This window comes from Hyla sarda, chromosome 3 (genome assembly GCF_029499605.1).
Source record: "Hyla sarda isolate aHylSar1 chromosome 3, aHylSar1.hap1, whole genome shotgun sequence".
NCBI classification, from domain to species: domain Eukaryota; kingdom Metazoa; phylum Chordata; class Amphibia; order Anura; family Hylidae; genus Hyla; species Hyla sarda.
In genome coordinates, this window is record NC_079191.1 from 352537746 (window position 1) to 352561837 (window position 24092).

A 24092-nucleotide genomic window follows, 5' to 3' on the forward strand; every position below is an offset into this window, starting at 1 on the left:
TTGGGGGGGGTTGGGGGGGTCAGAACAGCGCTGGCGGGTCACATGATTTGGGGGGGGGGGGAGAAAATACTGTTATATACCGTGGAACCGCCGTAAGTTAAAGAAATACTGTGATACACATATTTGGTCATACCGCCCAGCCCTAGATGAAAATATAAAAGAGTTACGATTTTTAGAGGGAGACGAGGAGGAAAAAATGAAAATGCAAAAATAAAATTGGCCTGGTCCTTAAGGTCAAAATGGCCTTGGTCCTTAAAGGGGTACTCCGGTGGTCAACGTGTTTTTCCGTTTTTGACTTACCCTATTTGTTTTGTTTCATTTCTATTCTTGTTGTTTAGCCTACTCTATTTCCGTTCTTTGTTGTCTTTTTATCCTCCACTTTGTTTTCCTATCTTTGCTTCTATTTCCTGCTTCTTGCTGTGCTGAAAACTACAAATCCCAGAATGACACATGCCTTGCTGGTTTGGGACGGCTCCTTTTTTTTTTTTTTTTGTTCCGCCCTTTACCCATCCTACTATTTTCCCGGGTCAGCCCCCTTATACACAGCACACTAATATAATCAGCCCTGGTTGGGATACACTGTCATACACACACAAAAAGGACTACAACTCCCAGCATGTGTCATTCAGGAGTCTTCAGTCTGTGGTATAAAACCAACATGCTGCCTCTGTAGTCTCCTGGGGGTTGTAGTTCAACATACCTCTGTAGGGCATACACCAGTGTTTCCCAACCAGGGTGCCTCCAGGTGTTGCAAAACTACAACTCCCAGCATGCCCTGACAGCCTTTGGGCATGCTAGGAGTTGTAGTTTTGCAACTTCTGGAGGCACACTGGTTGGTAAACACTGGTGTAACATGATGTGTATGCTGAATAGGCTAGAAAAGTGTTTCCCAACCAGTGTACCTCCAGCTGTTGCAAATCTACAACTCCCAGCATGCCCAAAGGCTGTCAGGGCATGCTGGGAGTTGTAGTTTTGCAACAGCTGGAGGCACACTGGTTTGTAAACACTAGCATACACAAACAAACACACAACAGGGACTACAACTCCCAGCATGTGTCATTCAGGAGTCCCCCCCTCCCCCTTTACATATAGGGGAAGATTTATCAAAACCTGTGCAGAGGAAAACTTGCCCAGTTGCCCATAGCAACCAATCAGCTTGCATCTTTCATTTTTATGAAGGCCTGTTAAAAATGAAAGAAGCAATCTGATTGGTTGCTATAGGCAACTGGGCAAGTTTTCCTCTGCACATGTTTTGATAAATCTCCCCCATAGAGATCATTCCCAGTATGAGATTTATTCCCCTGCAGTCCATACATCCCCAGCCCGTGCACCTTCTCATCCTCCCCTTCAGATAATACTTATCTTCTCTGTGTTCTTTCTACTGTGCAGACCTGTGTCCTTAGAATACAGAGCAGGGGGGAGGGGGGGGAGGAGCTGTGTACTCAGCTGGATGAGGGGGCGTGGCTTATTCCTCTCATGCAGACAGAGAAAAAATAAAAAGCTGTGACATGTTGTCCACAACAGACTCAGAACTGTGGACAACAGTAAAAGAAAATCCTCTGAACTACAGAACTTCCTGCCCAACAAACAGGTAAGAAAAACACACACATGCTGCCAAAATATATAACACATGTATATTGCAAAAAAACTAAACTTACAAAGAAGATGCCATATGGTCAAAAAAATTAACCACTGGAGTACCCCTTTAAGGGGTTAATGTTGGTCATTCAGTCATATAGTGAGAATTTTTTTATGCCCTGATATCTGGTCTTCCATGCTGTGATCCTCCCTCACCCTTTACATTTTATGGTCAGAATCCTAAAATGCACATACAGATTTATGGGGAATAAAAGGATAACAAGTCCATATGAGACAGAAGAAATGGAAATGCACATTTCACAAAGCCATGAGGAATGTTAGGAAGCAGAGGTGTTTGGCCTTGTTCACAGTTCTACTTGATAAGTTCGGGAATTTGATATTGTGAATTTCAAGGTTGACCAGATTTATATTTCATTATTCAGCGCTGAAATATAGAGCCTTGTGTACTGTTGGAGCTCTGTGTCAATTTAGTAGGGTTGAATGTATTTTACTCTATATATTAATGTTTTCCCTGTAATTTCCCATCTTTTTCACTGTTCACCATTTTCCTTTTTGACAGAGAAGTTAAATAAATGGAAACTACCAAAGTTTCACTACATGTTTAAAAGGGGAATCACAGTACATGATACCCATAGGGTTCTTCCTCTTATTCCCCCTATAGTACTTTCCTTGTAATGGTACAGTAGGTTGAGTTATTTTATGGAGCCTTCCATTATGACTGACTTGCCATTGTAATTTTGGGACAATATGGTGCTGTTTGCTGTCATACAGTTAAAAATAACAGACATTCCTATAGCAATTACATAATGTGAAATGTGTACCTGGTTACAGGTTGCTCTACACACTAGTAATACTGGTGTTATACAGCTAGCTGATCCATCCTTATTTGTACAGATAAACTATACAGTGCACTCAAATACAGTAACATACCAATACGGCTAAGCCAGCAATGCCCTAGAGGAAATGATGTGTTTACTGAAAGTGAGATAAGATAGACCTTATGGCTATATTAGAAATGTTTGAAAATGGATGATCATTGGGATTATTTACGCTTAAAAATCATTGCTCTTCATCACCCTGTGGGGATGTGCTGCCAACAACGATATAAGAGAATGGCCGTCCAAACCATCCAGTGATCCTTTGAACAGCTTTTCACTATCAACTATTGGCAGAGTACACCACCGATCATTGCTTGTACCATGCAGCCATCAGGTTAAGTCTGCCATGTTAGGATAAAGGGGTATACCGATCTGACAATTTTTGGCATAACACTAGTAGATATGTGCATGACCGAAAAATTTGGTTCTGTTCATTAAGTTTAGTTTTGTTAAGAAAATTTTTTTTTTTGTTCCATTGTTTTTTTTTTTTTACCTCATTCGGTATTCACACAACAGAAAAAATGAGTTATCTTAACCCCTTAAAGGGGTTATCCAGCATAAAGTGATTTTAGTAGTTCATACCGACCAGAACTGGGTATTTCCTGTTGGTTTTCATTCTCTAAACTTCACGTCCCATAGTTCCATAGTTTGTGTATGAGCTCCCTTTCCTCCCTGCCACACATCAGCCACTCCACCCAGTGAAAAACACCTGTGATCCCTTCAATGCAAAACACCAGTGTTTCCTAATCAGAGTGCCTACAGCTGTTGCAAAATAGTCTCTCTCCACCTAGCGGTCGCTCCACCCAATGAAGCAGGAGACAGACTGCCTCTGATCTCCTGACTAGTGATGTCAGGTCTCGGCGCACTGCAACTAAGAAATCCCGAGACATGAGTAATTTTGTATGCTGTTAAAAATAGATATTGGGGCGATAATCACAGAAGAATTGTGAGAAAACCGTCACACACAGGTACAGACAGTATATTATGAACTACACTAACTTTACAGCCGCTGTAGCATAGTCAAATAAAAAAAAATCCTGGAATACCCATCTAAGGACATTGGACGTAAATGTACGTCCTGAAGCACTGGAACTTAGCGCACCAGGATGTGCATTTATGTCCTGTACATGAAGGGAGCATCGGAGCGGTGGTCGCATCATGCACAGCAGGTCCCGGCTATCAGCAGCCAGGGACCTGCTGGTAATGGCAGACATCAGCTATCTCACTGATGTCATAATTAAACCCCTCAGATGCCATGATCAATTCAGATCACGGCATCGGCTGCAGGGATCAGATTTGCCAAGATGGAGGATGGAGATCCCCTCTTCTGTCTCCCCACTCTTCCGGGGTCAAATCGCTTCTTTCTTTTTTAAGAGGCCCTTTTATAAATGAAAAAAGCGAGCCAGAAGCATGTCACAGAGCCCTGCTTGTCCTCAGTGTACAGAGCCCTGCTTGTCCTCAGTGTACAGAGCCTTGCTTGTCCTCAGTGTACAGAGCCCTGCTTGTCCTCAGTGTACAGAGCCCTGCTTGTCCTCAGTGTACAGAGCCCGGCTTGTCCTCCGTGCAGAGCCCTGCTTGTCCTCCATGCAGAGCCCTGTTTGTCCTCAGTGCACAGAGCCCTGCTTGCCCTCAGTGTACAGAGCCCTGCTTGTCCTCAGTGTACAGAGCCCTGCTTGTCCTCAGTGTACAGAGCCCTGGTTGTCCTCAGTGTACAGAACCCTTCTTGTCCTCAGTGTACAGAGCCCTGCTTGTCCTCAGTGTACAGAGCCCTGCTTGTCCTCAGTGTACAGAGCCCTGCTTGTCCTCAGTGTACAGAGCCCTGCTTGTCCACCCTCACTTCCTGTATTTGGACTCCTCACAGAGACACTCAGACAATAGCTGCAGGAACAAAAATATACAAATTTTTTAACCAATGTATATTACAAATAAACATAGAATGCTATTTTCTACATTATATACAAAGTTTTGCTAATGACAGGTACACCTTAAGCTTAGTTTCATCGTCTTTGTTATTCTGAACTAGTCATTATGCTGGAGTGAAATTATGGTTTCTTTTGGTAAACAATGTGGGGAGATTTATCAAAATCTGTGCAGAGAAAAAGTGGAGCAGTTGCCCATAGCAACTCATGAGATTACTTTTCAAAAAAGGCCTATGAGAAATAAAAAAATACAATCTGATTGGTTTGGGCAACTGTTTCACTTTTCCTCTGCACAGATTTTTATAAATCTCCCTTAACTGCTCTGCCTCCTCCTAAAACATAAACAACCCCCTTCCTGTCTGCAGTCTGACTCGGAAAGGGGTAAGCTGATTGGCCAAAGAAGATGCACATGACAAAAACACTGCCCATTCGAAAAACAAATCATTTAAAACCGACTTCATTTTTATTATGCTCGGCAGAAATGTCACGAAAATATTTAAATGCGTTATTCATTTTGTTTTTGTCATTTTAGTCTTCTTCATAATTCAGAATTTTGTCATTTCATTTTTCTTATTCATATTGTCTTTTCAGATTATCTGTTTTGTCCACATATATGATTTTTTTTTGTGCTATCGGATGGATCCAAATGTACAAAAACCCTGAAAATGAATTTGTTACGAAATGCATTGCACATGTCTAATCACTGGGACAGGTCACGTTAATCTAGTTTGTGGCGGTCCCACTATAGTCACACTATGTAGATCTTAGACCAATTGTAGGGGTCCTGAGTGGGAGATGCATTGTAATGTGGTTGTCTAAAGTAGACAATTCCATTCTTACAGGATTGCTCATTATTTTACTCTTTTCCTGTAAATTACAATGATAGACGTTCTTAGGGTAAATGTTATCTGTCTTTGTTCCTTTACAGGGAGCTCCTTGACACCACATGCCGAATTGCCAACACACTGAAAAAGTATGGAATCAAAAAAGGTGACAGAGTGGCCATCTACATGCCTGTTTCACCTCTGGCGGTGGCATCCATGTTGGCTTGTGCAAGGATCGGCGCTGTGCACACTGTTGTCTTTGCTGGTTTCAGTGCTGAATCTTTGACTGGACGAATTAATGATTGTAAGTAGTAAGTATTTTACTCTAATTTTTGTACTACGTTAACAAACATGTAATGATACCCATTGGATCTTCTTGGTAGGATCTGCTAACACGTAGGGAGACATTTTTCAAATGTGTCATTTTAAGCAAAAATGTAACAAATTTTTTATATGCCTACATCTCAAGGGATTTTTGCGAAATTGATTTGGTATACATTGTGTTACTGTTGTGTATGCAGTGGTCAGAAATTTATGAAGTGTGAGGGTTTTCTTGTGCAAAATTCATCACACATTTTGCAAACTTTTAATATATTTCCCTTAACCATACGAAATTCTACAATAAAATAACAAAAAAAAAAAAACAAACAGAAAAGCAACTACAGACAACGACCAACTAGACATAAATCACAGACTAGGATTTAAATGGGCACTGTCAGATACAAAAACTTTTGATATGTTTTAAAGCATGTATAACCAATAGGCTTTGCAATTGCTTTCATTAGAAAATTTTCAGTATTTCATAGTAAAAAATCCAGTCAAACAACTGCCCCCCCCTGCCTGTTTGGACACATACTAGTCCTGCTGTGTCCATGCATCATCACCTATGTCATGGACACACTTCCTTGATTGACAGCTGTGAGCGCAGGGCTCAGAGCTGGAGGAAAAATCCTCCCACTGTCAGCTTGTGTCCCACTACTGTCCGTGAGGACAAGCTGGGAGTTGTAGTTTTGCTCATGCTAGGGGAGATGGTAGCAGACAGCATACTGAGGGAGGGGGCGGAGACCTGCACAGTGAGGACACGCCCCCTCCCCTTGAGAGGAATTAAGACCAGTGAGCTAAATTAAAAGTGTAATAAAAAATAAAGGTGATAGACACATAAACATTAGATGTACATGGTCAGGATTAGGTACTGAGTGATATATTAAAAAAAAAATTCTTGTTGGATCTGACAGGTACGCTTTAAAGGTATTATTATAGCATGAAAAACCTACCATGATAAATTATAATAATATACTAAAAATAGCAAACATAGATCACTAAAGACCTCAAATAATTATTTTGTATGAAATGTGTAATATCCTAAACATTTGTGAAATACACCATACATTAATAGGGCCCTAAAAACATAATTAGGGATATTTATCCAAACCTGTGTAGAGGAAAAGTTGACCAGTTGCCCAAGCAATCTAAATTGGTTGCTATGGGGAACTGTTCCATGTTTCCCCTGCACAGGTTTTGATAAATCTCCCCAAATGTGTCTATATAATTGTCAATATTTTATAAATGTATCCTGTGCTCCTAAAGCTATAAGACACATGAGTTCAGAGTAAATTTTTCTCAGTTCATAGTAACATCGTGAGAGGACGCCCGTTCATCTCAGCAGGCTTGGACCTAGAGCCTACTACATCTGCTCTCAGCATCCCAAGTGCCCATAAATATCTTGCTAGTCTGCTCAGGCCTTGCTTGTGTTCAGTTTGTCTGCTCTAGCTTTCCCAATGCTCCTGGTTTATTCTGTTCAGTGTATTCTGACCTTGGTTTCCTATACGTTTATGCTCTGCTTAGTGATTTGGTACCTTATGCTGCTATCTCGGTTTTGACCTGGCTTGTTAGACTACTCTATTTCTGTTTGTCTCTTTATCCCGTTTTGTTCTTTGGCCTCGGACCTGTTTATCTTACCTCTGTACAGTTTTGTTAATAGTTTTTGGCCCTTTTATGCCCCTGCATTTTATTCTAGCGCAGGGACTGTCGTCCAGTTGTGGATCCGCTGTCTAGGGCGAATATGCAAGTAGGTAGGGAGAGCGGTTCTAGGTGAGAGCAGGGTTGCACTTCTCCTTGTCTGAACGTGACACCACATGCCTGTTCTTAGTTATATAATATTACTGTATTGCCCATTTTAAAAGCGCTGTTTAGTAGTGTTGCTCACGAATATTCGCAATGCAAATTTTAATCGGGAATATCGCATATTCGCGAATTTGCGAATATAGCACTATATATTCGTAATTACGAATATTATTATTATTTTTTTTTCACAGTACACATCACAGTGATCATCCCTCTCTGCTTCCAGCTTGTGTGGTGTAAAGAAGGCTCTAATACTACTGTGTGAGACTGGCGTGCGAATTTTGCATATGCGAAAATTTGCATACGCTAATTTTTGCATATGCAAATTTTCGCTTATGTTAATTTTTGTATATGCTAAATTTTGCATATGTTAATTTTTGCATACGCAAATTTTCGCATATGCGAAAATCAAACGAGAATATTACGAATATGCGAATTTAGCGAATATATGAGGAATATTCGTCCATATATTCGCGAATATTCGCAAATTCGAATATGGCCTATGCCGCTCAACACTACTGTTTAGTTCCCAGTTAAACAGCATCATACAGTCCCCAAACAATAGTGCCTTATAATGTCCAAATGCCTACAGGAAAAGTATATTTTGTCATGATTGGTGGAACTGGGCTGAACCAGCCAAAACCTGCTTGCACTATAAATTAGATGTTTACCATCCAGTTCTATTGTCTTTCTGATAACCAGCACCAGATGTGTCTGGCAGCTGCTCATCCCTCCCTGATCCTCAGAATTAAGTTGCTCATTAATGGGGAATATGTAATTGTTTTCCTAAATCGTCATTTGGCTGACAATTATTTTATGCTCATGGCCGGCTTAAAACTTAGCGAATGTAGAAATGGATAGTGGTGCTTGTGGAGGGCATTGGTGTCAAGTTCAAGGTAAAATGAAGATTGTTACAGTCCACATATTACTCATGTTTTGTTAATGTTTTTAGTTTTTAAGGACAAATTGAAAAACTTGAGGTAAAGGAAATACTATTTCAAGGGAAATGCAGGACTGGAGGCGGAATTGTCAGAACTAAGTTGTTATGTTTCTGAAGGAAATGTGAATGAATATGATTTATGTATTCAGTCCTGTGAATATGATAGTGTAACACTTGGCTGTGCTATCGTATATAGTTTCACACGTTCATGGCCGATAAGTCATGGTTCTATTTAGGTTCATGAAATTGTTTTGTCATCATATCAGGCAATGCAGAGTAATTCAAGTCAATGAGAGAGTTACAGATACTGTGCATCTTGCATTTCTTGCTTGTCACCTAGGCCTCATGTATTAATGATACTACCCATAAGGCTTTGTTAAAAAAAGAAGTAGTTGCTTGATACTTTTCTCTGGGGGACAGCTCTATATCACGCTCAGAGTTGCAGACGTGAGCAGATAGGAAGCTAAAATAAATCAGACCTGACTCGGGTGATGGCTGTTTGCAAAGTTATAAAATCAAGTTTTCCTTCTCGAGAGTCATAGACACTGCAGCCTCTGTCCTGAAAACTTTCAATCTAAATGGAATTGGAGGTGTAAAACATAGTGTTGATTTGATACATAGGTCCCTTGTAATAAATTAGGAAAATAAAGTCACATTAACCAGTGCTCTGCTAAAATAGATCCAGTCCAGAAAATCCATGTAAAGAATGAATAGCGGCACTCAATTCCAGTAGATTCTTCTTTGAGCATGATACTTACATACAGTACAGGGTAGAGGCAGAAAAGGGTGGCGTACCAAAGAGACAACAGCCCTTTTGCACTCATTAGTGCAACACTAACGAGTGTGAAGCGGCTGTTGTCTCTTTAATACACCCCCCTATCATGCATCTCCTCCCTCTATGAGGCCTGATAAAGCACTAAAGAGTGCAAAACAGCTGGTCTCTTTGTAACACCCCCCTATCCTGCATCTCCCCCTTTATGAGACCTAATGAAGCACTAAGGAGTGTGAAACGGCTGTTGTCTCATTGATACACCCCCTATTATGTGTTTCTCCCCTCTATGAGGCCTGATAAAGCACTAAAGAGTGCGAAACAGCTGATGTCTCTCTGTAACACCCCCCCTATCCTGCATCTCCCCTTTATGAGACCTAATGAAGCACTAAGGAGTGTGAAACGGCTGTTGTCTCATTGATACATCCCCCTATTATGTGTTTCCCCCCTCTATGAGGCCCGATGAAGCACTAAAGAATGCGAAACAGCTTTTGTCTCTGTGAACCCCCCCCCCCCCCATTCTGTGTCTCCCCCCTGTACTGCATGTGAGTATAATACTCTGAATAAAGAAGAGTCTGCTGGAATTGGTGAGTGCCGCTATTCATTCTTATATAAAGTACAGCTGAGGATGGGACAGCAGACATATATTTGTAACCAGGTGAAATTGTGTATGGGAAGCAGTGGCAGTGGACTATGGCTATGTAACATGAGCCTCCTTCAGAACAATCCAATTCATTCTTAAAACTGGGAACATTCTAAGAAAGTGTAATGGTTTGATTTCTAAAGAAAGGGTGCAGCACAGTCATATGTGAGTAAAATTATGTAATAAGGGATGATAAGAGTCACAGGTCATTGACTGAGCAAAGAATGTATCAAGATGAAGCAGAATTCTATAATAATGTGCTAAGGTGCAGAGTATTGAATTAAAGGGGTATTCCAGGGAAAAAAAATTTTTTGTATATCAACTGGCTCCAGAAAGTAAAACAGATTTGTAAATTACTTCTATTAAAAAATCTTACTCCGTCCAATAATTATCAGCTGCAGAAGTTGAGTTGTTCTTTTCTGTCTGGCAACAGTGCTCTCTGCTGACATCTCTGCTTGTTTCGGGAACTGCACAGAGTGGAAGAGGTTTGCTATGTGGATTTGCTTCTACTTCGGACAGTTCCAGAGACAGGTGTCATCAGAGAGCACTTAGACAGAAAAGAGCAACTCAACTTCAGCAGATCATAAGTACTGAAAGGATAAAAAAAATGTAATAGAAGTAATTTACATATCTGTTTAACTCTCTGGAGCCAGTTGATGTAAGTCACAGTAGAAAAGATAAGAATCTGGATAAGTGTTTTAGTAGCATAAGTAAAAAGTTAGGTGCATACAACATATGCGGATGAAAGGACAGATCAGGTATAGATATAACTCCAAGACTGATGTCTAGGAAGGACGGTGTTACAGATTGTGGCATTTAGGTGGAGAAGATGATAAAAGAAACAGAAGGATCTCAGTTTTTTAAAGATTAAATGTCTTGTCCTTTGTAACACTTGATTGGACGATTGATGTCAATTGAAATGACCATTTCTTCCCTAAAACCATGTCAATTGAAATGCATTATTTACTTAAAGGGGTACTCCCACCCTAGACATCTTATCCCCTATCCAAAGGATAGGGGATAATATGTCTGATCGCGGGGGTCCCGCTGCTGGGGACCCCCGCATTAATGTATGCGGCACCCGCCTGTTTTTTCACCGGAACCGCTGGAGGGTCTGAGTCACGACTACGGGAACGGAAGTCTGTGACGTCAGGACTCCGCCCCCGTGTGACGTCACGCCCATCCCCTCAATGCAAGTCTATGGGAGGGGGTGTGACGCCCCCTCCCATAGACTTGCATTGAGGGGACGGGCGTGACATCACACGGGGGCGGAGTCCTGACGTCACAGACTTCCGTTCCCGTAGTCGTGACTCAGACCCTCCAGCGGTTCCGGTGAAAAAACAGGCGGGTGCCGCATACATTAATGCGGGGGTCCCCAGCGGCGGGACCCGAGCGATCAGACATCTTATTCCTTATCCTTTGGATAGGGGATAAGATGTCTAGGGTGGGAGTACCCCTTTAAGAATCGGAATGACTTTTCTTATCCAACAGATTCATTCCGTTGTTCTTGGCTGCCTCCAATTGATTTCACTAGCTTCTTGGAAATTTCTTTATAACAGACTAGTGTTACTAAAACAATGGTAGATAATTAAAAAACAGCTTTATGAATTGTACAGTTTAGTCTAATTGGTGAAATATTATCACAATTGACTTGATCCTAGTCTCGTAATACCTTGGAATCACTTGCGTCTACAAGACGTGTGCCAGCCTGACTTATGTTCACTCTATTCCATTAGCTAACTGCAAAGCTGTCATCACTTTCAACCAAGGACTGAGGGGTGGACGAGTGACAGAGCTCAAGAAGACCGTGGATGAAGCTGTCAAGAGCTGTCCGTCCATTAAACATGTCTTTGTTGCTCAGAGGACGGACAACAAAGTCCACATGGGTAATCTTGACATACCTCTGGAAGAAGTACGTCTTATACAAGTGTACCTGTATGATGTAATATGGTGCACATAACAAATATTCTGAATAGGGCTGCGGCTAACGATTATTTTACTAATCGATTAGTTGTCGATTATTTAATCGACTAATCGATTAATCTGAAAAAACGTCAAAATGCCAATAAAAGTGGTTCAGCTGACTCTACTTGAAAAATGATGTACAATGGTCATATTAAAAATTTCCAGCATGTGATGTGACAGAACAGCAGCAATTTTGGACTTTTTTTTTTTACGTTTACGCCAATTGCTGTAGAGGATCATTATTAATGATTCTGTACAGAAACCAGCGTAAATTTGATATTGCCACATGGGTAACTATCTAAACTATTAAAATAAAATGTTAACCCCTTAAGGACCCATGACGTACCCGTACGTCATGAGTCCGCTCCCGATCTATAACGCGGGGCCACGGCGTGATGCTCAGTGCCTGAGTGTGTGCAGTGTTATAGGTCCCTATGGGAACAATAACATTGCAAAAAAAATGTGAAAAAAAAGTGAATAAAGATAATTTAACACCTCCCCCCCCCATTTTCCCATATGCAATGCACCCTTGTGTCTGTGCTACAGACACAAGGGAGCAATGCTCTGCACATACCCCCATGGGTAAAGCGGTGTGCACACACCGATATACACATAGCAGTGTAAGTGTGTACTACATACACACTGCTATACACATAGTAGTATGTGCAGAACATTGCATCCTACTATACACATGTGCAGAACATTGAACCCTAGTGTTGTGTCTGTAGATGACACTAGGGTGCAATGTTCTGCAGATACCCCCCATGTGTTTGTCAATATGCAACGTGACAGTAACAGTGGCAGGGGACGCATCAATCAACATGTTTATGTAGTTTTAGGACATCTTTACTGACATAGAGCTTCCTCTTTCTCTAACAAGTAAAAAGTTCTGCAGCAGCTGCAGTATGCATTCTGTATATCTGGGCCCAGATGCTGTAGCACATAAGAATACATACAAACGATTGGAAGGTTTTCATATGGATCAGTTTTGGACAGTGATGCCCACTTAATCTTTCCAAATAGGTTGTGTATCAGCTGAGACATATTATAAATAATAATGCACTGAAAATTAGAAGTCAGCTTGGAGTGGACCTACCGACTCGTGCTTGTATATGGTGACTGAACTCCTTGGTTACTGTTAAAGGGGTACGCCACTGGAAAACATTTTTTTTTAATCAATGGCAGAATTTTTTTCAATTCCAGAAAGTTAAACATATTTGTAAATTACTTCTATTAAAAAATATGAATTCTTCCAGTACTTATCAGCTGCTATATGCACCACAGGAAGTTCTTTTCTTTTTGAATTTTCTTCCTGTCTGACCACAGTGCTCTCTGCTGACACCTCTGTCCATGTCAGGAACTGTCCCATAGACTTGTATTGAGGGGGCGTGTCCGTGATGTCACGACCCCCACCACCGGCACCAAGCGTTCTAAACGAATGCCGGGTGCTGCACAGAGATTGTGGGGTCCCAGCTGCGGGACCCCCATGATCAGACATCTTATTCCCTATCCTTTGGATAAGATATAAGATGTCTAGGGGCGGAGAACCCCTTTAATCCCAGGAAAGGCCCTTATATATGTCACAGTCACTTTTTATAATAAAGCACAACTTTTGCTACTTTTTCTGCAGTCATGCATCTCAGTTTGTACATGTTTTGACAGGAAATGTCCCGAGCAGATCCAGTCTGCCCTCCAGAAGCTATGGACAGTGAGGACATGTTATTTATGCTGTACACATCTGGCAGCACTGGAAAGCCAAAGGGAGTCGTACACACACAAGCTGGGTATTTGCTATATGCTTCTTTAACACACAAGGTAAGTGTGGCTTATATTGCCGAAGATGCCCACTGATGATATTAAAAGTTGCTTTGACTTATATTATACAATCATGTATTGTTTAATATCACTTTTGTCTGTTTTTATGTCAGTACGTATTTGATTACAAACAAGGAGATGTGTTTGGATGTGTTGCTGACATTGGCTGGATTACTGGGCATAGTTATGTTGTCTACGGACCCCTCTGCAATGGAGCCACCACGGTCCTGTTTGAGAGCACTCCAACATATCCAGATCCAGGTATGGCATTGTTGGATAGTGTCCCCAAAGAGATAATGAGTTCAGAGTTCCTTTGGCTGAGATCCCTTCTTAACTTTTTACCTGCTGGGCAGAAGTTATACAATGTACAATGTGGAGACGCCACAGGGTGTGAAGGGTGTAGGTGGATGGGGCAGGCGGTATAGCCCAGGGGCAAGGTGTTATTAACTCCTAATGTTCGTGACGCCAGAGTGGTTTTTCCGGTAACCACTTGAACGGTAGCACTGCTATCCCAAGGTTAGGCAGGGCAATAATAGTCCAAGACCAGGTAAGGTTAAACGGTAGCTTTACTGAGGTTGGACAGTTGTTAAAGTCTTTACAGCTAGGCCAGAATCCCAGAGAGTTGACCAGTAACACGGGAAGAGCCTTGCAGCTTGCTGGGACTTGCAGTACTTTTGGGTCAGACTCCAATACAGCCACTCTGACTATAATGGACTTGACTAGCGACTTGACTTTGGTAGATACAGCAGACATAGATGAGTTGACTTACTGACAATGTAGCTGGTGTGCAGGCTTTATGGCCTCCAGGTGTACTGGACACAAGATATGTGATGTCTGTGCTCTGCTGTTCTTCAGCAGAAAGAGTGAGATTGTTACTGCTCCCCCTCTTATAAAGGAGTCCATAGGTCAAGCTGCAGGTCAGGTGGTCAACTAGTGCTCTCTGGGTAACTTAACACATCATGTGATACTTTCAAAGGTCCTTAACATAACATGTGATACCTCCAAAGGTCCTTTATACACATAGTACATAACATTATACTGACTATACACAGTAACACTAGCTTCAGTACTGGGGGAGACACTGCAGGAGAGCCCCTAGGACAATGGGGGACTCAACCTGACAGGGCCTTAGTACTGCACAGGGTTATATCCTGTACTGGGACATTACAACTACTTTCCCCTAGTACACGTGCAGGACATAAAGCATCTTAAAGTAAAAGTCACATGTAAATATATGCCAACATTTTATCAAGAGTTAGCCCAGGGGTTAAAACATGACCCCCTTTGTTGCAAGTTTACACCTTACGAGGCCGGGCTTACAAAAATGGCTGTGGACGGCATTTGTAAAAAGTCATACATTATGGCGTAATAGGTAAAAAATCACATAGTGGTGTACTGAAGTGTAATTTCAAAATCAATGTGTACTAGCACCATATTTATAGCATCCAATGTGACCATTTATTAGATCTGGTGCATGTACAAGTGTAATGTGTAGAAAAATCATTCACCTACACCACCCTTGATAAATTACCCCCGGATTGTTGCCATTTTTAGAGAACATTCTTAGATAATTTACTGTATGTTTTGTAAATACATAGGTGACATTCCTCCAAATACGCATGTGACTTTTATTACTACGGTATATTGTTCTTTGAGATAAAAGAATCCCCTTTACAAGAGAGATGGAATGTTATGAGTGAGTTGTGTCACACGGACGACTTTATTGTCATTTTCTAAATAGAATGTTGTTAATATTGTTTAGGTCGCTATTGGGAGACAGTGGAAAGGTTAAGGATTAATCAGTTTTATGGCGCACCGACCGCAATACGCCTGCTGCTCAGATATGGAGATGAATGGGTAAAGAAATACGACAGGTCATCTTTGAAAATGTTGGGCTCAGGTAAGTGAAGTTCTCCAGTCTGATACCTACATTACTATATGTTGTAAGATTGTTTACACTGGCGCCATCTGCCATGAGCTTTTGATTCGATATTTTAAAATGGGAACGATTTATAACCGAAACATTATATAAATCCGCTATTTATAGCAAAAGAACATTTGCTAAGAAAACTGCAATGTTTGAAATCAATAAAAATTAATTCCTTAGCTTCAAAAATATGTGGCACACTTTTTGAATGATCCAGCTTCAATTCAAAAGTTTTTCACCAGCGATGGGCCTTCACCTCCACCACCCAGTGGTTATGAAGGTCTTGCGGCAGCTCTTTACTTTTATCCATCATGAGATGTGTCTTGTGTAACACCTTGGCAATGAGACCTTCTTGTAGACCATCAATTTGGACTGAACCAGCTGACATTAATTTGCACTGACAATTGACTGTATTGCCTTATAAATACTGATAGATTTCAACTGTTGTCTTGGCTTTCTGTGCCTTTTTGCACCATTCTTCATGTATTCAATACTTTTTCCCTTTGTCATTTCTAATTATTGCACTTTACTTAATTTCTGAGATTATTCGGTTATTTGGTTTCTTTGTATGCATGGATCACTTGGGTTGTTACCAACATTTTGTGAAAGTGTTATGTCAATAGCACCTTTGGAAATATATTTAGTGAGAAAAATGGTGACAATACTTTTTTTTACCAGCTGTATGCAGCTGGGCGCCATTAAGAATATTTGTTTGCACCTTGCTTTCCGCATTAGTTCTTCCTTGTGTGTTTTTCTTGACGCCAAAAATAGCAGGTGCCAACAAAAACACTATTCGTAATTGTGCCCAATTGTGTCTTCCTAGAGCAGTGGTTCTCAACCTTTTTTTGCCTGAGTACCCCTTGACAGCCCATTCCCTAAAAAAATGTACCCCCATATTAGAGACATTTTGTAATGATTATATTATTTTTCATATGCTTTACTTTCCTCTATAACAGGCCCCCTGTTCCTCTCCCTATCTCCCCAGTCCCCCCGATTTACTGGTGATGTCTTCTCTAACCGGAGTTGTTTACTTTTATTTTCTTCACTATCTGGCCTAGACCGCCATTAAGATTTATCCCATGCAAGACTTCTCCACAGAACCAGCCAAACAAACAATTGAGGCTTCTTTCTGCAGTACAATACCCACCTATTTACAAACTCCCCATGTTTATTGTTACACACAGTAATAGTACCTGCTTTGTGTCCTCATAAAGTTGTTAGGCTCCCTCTGTGCCCCCAAATATAGCTGTAGGCCCCCAAACTGTCCCCATATATACTTGTAGGCCACCATACTGTCCCGCTTTGGTGCTCCGCTGGTCTGGGGACCTATTGCTATCGCTCATAGCAGGACGTCTCCGGTCTGCAGGGGCAGTGAAGCCCGATTGTAGTTAATGCCCACAGCAGCTCAGTGCCCACGCTTCCCCTTTGCTGTCCTCCTGCGCCGCTCCTAAGTGCAGTGACATCAGCCTACCATTTCTTTCAAAGTGGTCCAGACCAGTAACCAGTGGCTGCGGCTGCCATTACTGATATTTTTTTAAGTACCCCCTGGAGAACTGCTAAGTACCCCTTGGGGTACTTGTACCCCAGGTTGAGAACCACTGTCTTATAGAACAAGCTAGTCAACAAAGTTTTGCCCACAGTTACAGCTTCTGATCTCCCATGACACAGAAATGTTCATTTCCATTTCTGGTGTCGGTCTGAATTGGGGGAACTTATTATTGCATTTTTAGCACTTATGTAGCATAGCAAAGTCAAAAATTCTGGAGCATGCCATGAACATGAACATTTTTCAGCAATTAATTTAAATTAGACTTCTACCTAATTGCAAGCCCCCCGCCTTCTTTTGGGGTGCTACCGTAAAAATACTTAAGCAGCCCAAAACCAGTCCTTTGCAGCTAATTTTACAGCTCTTATAATTGCAGCTATACAATTTAACTACATATGAACAGACGTTTTACACCTCATAATGAGGTCCAAAAAAACACAGTGTAAACTCAGCCTTATGCTGTTCATTCAACATTGTCCCCTTCACGATATTGTGGAATACCTGTATTTGACATCCAGGTTAATCGAGTCTAACAGTTTGTAGTGTTATAAATCACATTTAACAAGGAATAGAAATTCCTGCTGTCATTCTCAACACACTAGAGAAATGACTGTGAACTCATGAGCGGTGTGATATTGTCACATGCTATGGAAAAAGTTGTCCTCTCTGACTTTGGTTTCTTCTTGTCCTTTTCTGCTAGGTCACTGCCATTAACCCAAACTGTGCAACAATAAGCAGCCACTGCATTAATCTTCCTTTCATTTTGTCTGTATAGTGGGTGAACCAATAAACCATGAAGCTTGGGAATGGTTTTACCATGTGGTTGGAGAAGGAAGGTGCGATCTTGTGGATACATGGTGGCAAACAGGTAAATCATTACGATAAGTAGTGATATCTATAACACTTACAGGAGGACATGAAAAGTATAACACTTACAGGAGCACATATGGAATACCTATATACAGTTAGGGTATGTTCACACTACAGAATTCCGCGGTGTGAACTTAACATTAGTGTGAATGGGTCTCCGCGAGACCCGTTCACACTGCGGAATTGAAGCGGCAGACAATTCCGCGGCTGAAATTGTTCAGCGCAAAGAAAGAACATGTTCATTCTTTGCGCGGAAGTCCGTGACTACTGCATAGCCGTCAATGGTGACGGCGCAGTGCCCCGCGGTCCTACCGCCGCCGTCGGCTGCCAGGCTGAATCTCCGCTCGCGGAATTCTGCGAGCGGAGATTCCGTTCACACTCCGTAGTGTGAACATACCCTAATACTGATCACTCCATAATAGTGTCCTATTAATGGAACCTTTAGCTTTTCCTAATTGAAATGGCTCTTTCAGTCCAAAAGAAACCAGATTTGTAAATTACTTCTATTTATAAATCCTAATCCTTCCAGTATTTATCAGCTGCTGTATGCTGCAGAGCAAATTGTGTAGTTCTTGCCGGTCTGACTACAGTGTTCTCTGCTGCCACCTCTGTCTGTGTCAGGAACTGTCTAGAACAGTGGTCTCCAACCTGCGGACCTCCAGATGTTGCAAAACTACAACTCCCAGCATGCGCTGTCCGGGCATGCTGGGAGTTGTTGTTTTGCAACATCTGGAGGTCCGCCGGATGGAGACCACTGGCCTAGAACATGAGCAGATCCCCATAGCAATCCTCTCCTGTTCCATACAGTTCCTGGCACAGACAGAGGTGGCAGCAGAGAGCACTTTGGTCAGACTGGAAATAGCTACACAACTTTCTCTGGAGCATACACCAGCTGATAAGTACTGGAAGGATTAAGATTATTAAATAAAAGTAATTTATTTTCAAATCTGTATAATCTTCTGCCTTCATGTTTTTTTCTCTGGAGTACCCTTTTAAACAGTTCAGAGCAGTGTTTTCCAACCAGTATGCCTCAATCTGTTGCAAAACTACAACTCCCAGCATGCCTGGACAGCCAAAGATTTTTTTGTATGCTGTTAAAAATAAATGTTGTGGCAGAGATCACATAAGAATTGCGAGACCACCATCACACACAGGTACAGACACTATATTATGAACTACCCTAACTTTACAGCCCCTGTAGCATAGTCAAATAAAAAATAACAACAAAAAAAACTGGAATAACCCTTTAAAGCCTTGGTTTGTAGTCTAGTGCCATCACAAATATTGTACTTTCTAACTACTAGAGGGTGTGTATACATTGGGGGAGATTTATCAAAACCTGTGCAGAGGAAAAGTTGCTGAGTTGCCCATAGCAACCAATCAGATCGCTTCTTTCATTTTTAACAAGGCCTCTGGAAAATGAAAGAAGCGATCTGATTGGTTGCTATGGGCAACTGGGCAACTTTTCCTCTGGACAGGGTTTGATAAATCTCCCCCATTGTGTTATACATTGGAGGAGATTTATCAAAACCTGTGTAGAGGAAGAGTGGTGCAGTTGCCCATGGCAACCAATCAGATTGCTTCTTTCATTTTTCACAGGTCTCTTTAAAAATGAAAGAAGCAATCTGATTGGATGCCATGGGCAACTGCACCACTCTTCTTCTGCACAGTTTTTGATAACTCTCCCCCCATTGTCTGTTATCTGTGTAAGGTGATATTGCCCGCTTTAACCACATGAGCCCCTCTTTTAGTCGCTATGTTTGTCATTTTAATGTATTTGTATGATGTTATCCTGTGTCTGAATTAATAAAAATTGTATTTTGTGTATTACGGTAGTTCAATGTGCATTTATTTGCACTTTTTTTGTTAGTTTTTGGCACACAGGGACAAATATTACTGTGTAACTAATAGCTAGCTATGGGTTACTTATTGTGTGGGGCGCATCTATGCATCCCCTGTATGGTGGTACTTTAGCTATTGTAAAATGGGTTGATTGCAAAAAAAAAAAGTTGCTCTAGTTAATCCTCCATATATAGATATCTATACATTTATCTCAATAACTAAAAAATCTCTATTGCTCCAAGGGACTCATTTCCATAGATAAGGATTACTGGGGGGTTGCACTGGGGAAGGGAAGAATGATATGATGATCATTTAAATCTTTGTAGGACTATAAGGGGCTTTTGTACTTTTCTTACACGGAGGCCTTGTGCTCTGCTGTGTTTGCCCTTGGTCTAATACTGTAACACCACAATGTAGATAATGTTTAACATGCACAAGCCTTATGTATAATTATCTTTTTACTTTATCACCGGCCTGTAAAGTTCACATGCCTATTTAAATATCTTCTGGAATTTTCCATTACAGAGTGTTGATTCCTGGAAATTATAATGTAGCTCTTCTTATGATATGTAATGTTAGAAAGGTCTGACCCTCTATTAGGGTGATAAGCACTTTTTATAAAATCCTGTGTAGCAATAGTGCATATAGGATGGCTGCCAGTGATGCAGTGCCCTGATTATCCTTTAAAGTAGAAGTCTTTAGGCTCAATGTTACTAAAAACGTATCCCCTATATGCAGGAAAAGTTTTAGATTGCGGGGGTCTGACCGCTGGGACCCCCTGCGATCATCTGTACGTAGCCCTGACTATCCTCCAGAGTGGTTGGTGCCTCACAGCCCCCCGCCCGAAGCAGGGGCCGCCATGCACCCTCCATATACCTATATGGCAGAACCGGTCAACAATCTTCTGCTCTCCCATAGAGATATATGGAGGCGGCATGGCGGCCCCTGCTTCAGGCCTGAGACTTCCTATTCTGTCAGTATAAGGCTTTATTTACACAGCATCATTTTTGCAGAATGTCCTACCAGAAAATTTGCAGCCAGACATTTCGCATGTGGAAGGTGCTAGGTCCTAGCAGTTGGTGCTAGGACCACCCAGAAATGCACCATCTCTATAGACAGCAATGCATTTCTGAGCAGATCCTCATGAAAGAATTGACAATTGAAAATTGAAATTTCTGGTTGAAAAATTTGCCATGGGAAGGCCTCACTGTGGTGTAACAAAAGGAATGTAGTGGCAGTCTCACCTAAGCTATGGTACTGGAAATAGGACTAATATACTATGAATGGCAAGTGATAGATGTAACGCCCCAATGGGTGTGGACCCACTGTGCCACAAGTGGCAGCTGGCCAAGCAGACAGGTGATGCAGCAGTTCAGGCCAAGTGACTTTTTGCAGGACTGTTACACTAGCAGAGCTGAATAGCTCAGGTGCAGCATACAGGAACACTGGAGCACAGCAGACTTAAATATGCAGTGCCTGGCTGGGATTGTAGGAGGATCCATTAGGGAGCGCACGCTGTCTTTATGAAAGCCAGTGCTCGCTCGCGGCGCCTAGACAGAGTGGAAACTGCAGCAGCAGACTCACCAGAGCAGGAAGACCAGGAAATACAGCAGACGCATGGCACAGAGAATGTCACTGTGATGCTGGTAAGAACCAGGACACATGGTATGCTGGTGTTTTCCAACCAGTTGCCTTAGAATAGGTAGTGGATCTGGCATTTACCTATACCTCCCACTAATGCCCTCTAAATTAACTTATTTTAGTGCAAATGTACTCTGAAGACCAGCTCCAGTGACTACCCAAAGACTTCCTCTCATTTGTGCAATTTATGCACCAACTGGGAAAATCCCACTTGTGCAGCAGGACTCGCAGTCAGCATTAATCTGTGCTAATAATGAATTCTCTACTTAGGTGTATACACATTGGATCCACTGTGGATTTGAAGCTGCGGATTTAACAAGGCAATCACTTATTTGGCATGCCAATCAAAAATACGAAGGAATTGCATTGGGGGAAAAAACGCAGTGGATCTGGTGTGTGTGAATGCACCTTCAGTATTTATAATCATGTCTAATAATTATGTAGCAAAACTAATTATGAAAGCCAATACTCTTATCCAAACAAAGAAACTGTAATCCTAAATCTGAAGATGTAAATTCAGTAAAAAAAAACAGTAACCAAAACAACAACGAGCAGTTAAGTGCCCTATTACAATTTTGCCATCAATATTATGTTGCTAGTGAAATTACTATAGGACAGAGATTTTGTGAAGGATAATATCTTTTAGCTCCCATAATGCATTGTCATCTCCATTTATCCAGAAGGGGTTAATTGTCATTGTGGAGGGATAAGCATTGTGTGTATTAAACATTGCTGCCTTCCAAGGGACCTACTGTACCAATTACAGTTGAGCTTCATTTAAGGAGATTTGAGGCGATTAAGTTACGGTAATTAGTGGGGTCTCATTTGCATGTACTTAGTCAAATTAATTTGCAGAGATTTGTGTAATATCTTTTTAATTTGGTAAGTGGTCTTTGTGGAGCCCTGAATTTTGTTTGTAAACATCATGTTCCTATTTATAACTTTCTATGTCATTTTTATTCCTCGGAGCCATATTGGCTATTTGGGCAAACGTAAATTCTTAAGGGTCCAATTAAATTAGATCCTGCAGAAGGATTTCCCCGAATGTATCTAATTCTGTTCTAACCAGAATGAGGATGATTAAGATTTGTGGTAGTACAGCAGCATAATCTCAGGACGCAGATAATGGGCAGCATAGCCTAATACTGAGTAATAAAAGTAATTTGGTGCCCTAAAGCTCTTTATATATTCACTTTACTTCTTACTGATAAGGCGGAGGATAATTCTTTCTCTGGATAAATGAGTTCACTTTGCTGAGGCTTAGTTAATTGTTAAAAATGGCTGCTTACTGTATAACATTGCTTTTTTTTTTTTTTTACTTTTGTCTTAATGAAAGAGCTCAGCGATTTGTGGTTTCATTTGTGACTTAGACAAAGTCTTGAATATATAACCTAAAGCCTTGAACCACAGAATATGCTGCAGAGGAAAATCAACCATTTTACTATTTCATTTTAGAAGTATAAATAAACTATTTAATAAAGACTCCACTGAGACAATCACAATGTTATATGGTCGGAACTAGGCAAGTTTCAGACGACCTAGCCTTAACGCTGTATACCCATTTGTTTATATTGATGCATTAAAGATTGTGGCTTGTTGCATTAAATGCAATATTTTGGAGATATTCTTTCCTAGGGGAGAATCAGAGGCACATGGATTGCCTGTGGTCCCGTAGCATGGAACTGCAAGAGACTCAGTGTGTAACCATGAGTGTATCCGAATATGTTTTGTAGGACTAATTCTTGTGGTGTATAAAAACTATAAATATTTTTTCTACTGTTTGTCATTAGCTAGATGGCCCCCCACTGGGTAGATAGGAATACCCCCTCCCTCCTTCTCTTTCTTAACCCCTTAACGACCATGGACGTAAATGTGTGTCCTGGTTTGGCGGGACTTCCCGCGCCAGGACGTACATTTACGTTCTGTGTATGACCACGAGCATCGGAACAGTGCTCGCGTCATACACGGCAGGTTCCGGTAGCAGCAGGAGACCCGCCCGTAATGGCCGACATCCACGATCGCACGGATGTGCGTCATTAACCCCTCAGATGCCGCAATCCAATCATCAAGCATGGCGGCCGGAGGTCCCCTCACCTGACTCTGCCCGTCTCCCGGGGTCTTCTGCTCTGGTCTGAGATCGAGCAGACCAGAGCAGAAGATCACCAATAATACTGATCAGTGCTGTGTCCTATACATAGCACTGAACAGTATTATCAATAAAAGAATTGCTATAGATAGTCCCCTATGGGGACATAAGAAGTGTAAATAAAAGTTGAAAAATGTAAAAATAAAAAGTAAAAAAAAGTGAAAAATCCCCTCCCCCAATAAAAATTGTCAGTTTTTTCCATTTTACCCCCAAAAAGCATAAAAATGTTTTTTTTAAAACATATTTGGTATCGCCGCATGTGTAAATGTCCGTACTATCAAAATATAATGTTGATTCTCCCGTACGGTGAATGGCGTAAATGTAAAAAAAAAAAAAAAAAAAGTCCAAAAATGCAGCTTTTTTGTCACATTTTATTTAAAAAATAATAATAAAAAATTATCTAAAAGTTTTATATATGCAAATGTGGTATCAATAAAAAGGACAGATGACGGCGCAAAAAATGAGCCCTCATACCGCCCTATATACGGAAAAATGAAAAAGTTATAGGTGGTCAAAATAGGGCGATTTTAGATTACTGATTTTGTACAAAAAGTTTTAGATTTTATTTAAGCGGTACAAAAATATAAAAGTATCTAGCCATGGGTATCATTTTAATCATATTGACCCACAGAATAAAGAACACG

General features: G+C 41.1%; 1 protein-coding gene across 1 annotated transcript in view; it reads left to right on the forward strand.

Moving 5' to 3' along the window:
• ACSS1 (acyl-CoA synthetase short chain family member 1) overlaps positions 1-24092 on the forward strand; it is a 101212-nt gene that overhangs the window by 47965 nt on the left and 29155 nt on the right. The window contains exons 3-8 of the mRNA XM_056567580.1: positions 5325-5524; positions 11433-11608; positions 13324-13476; positions 13590-13737; positions 15239-15376; positions 17725-17817. Coding sequence (XP_056423555.1) covers positions 5325-5524; positions 11433-11608; positions 13324-13476; positions 13590-13737; positions 15239-15376; positions 17725-17817 — 908 coding nt within the window. The remainder of the gene's footprint in view (positions 1-5324; positions 5525-11432; positions 11609-13323; positions 13477-13589; positions 13738-15238; positions 15377-17724; positions 17818-24092) is intronic.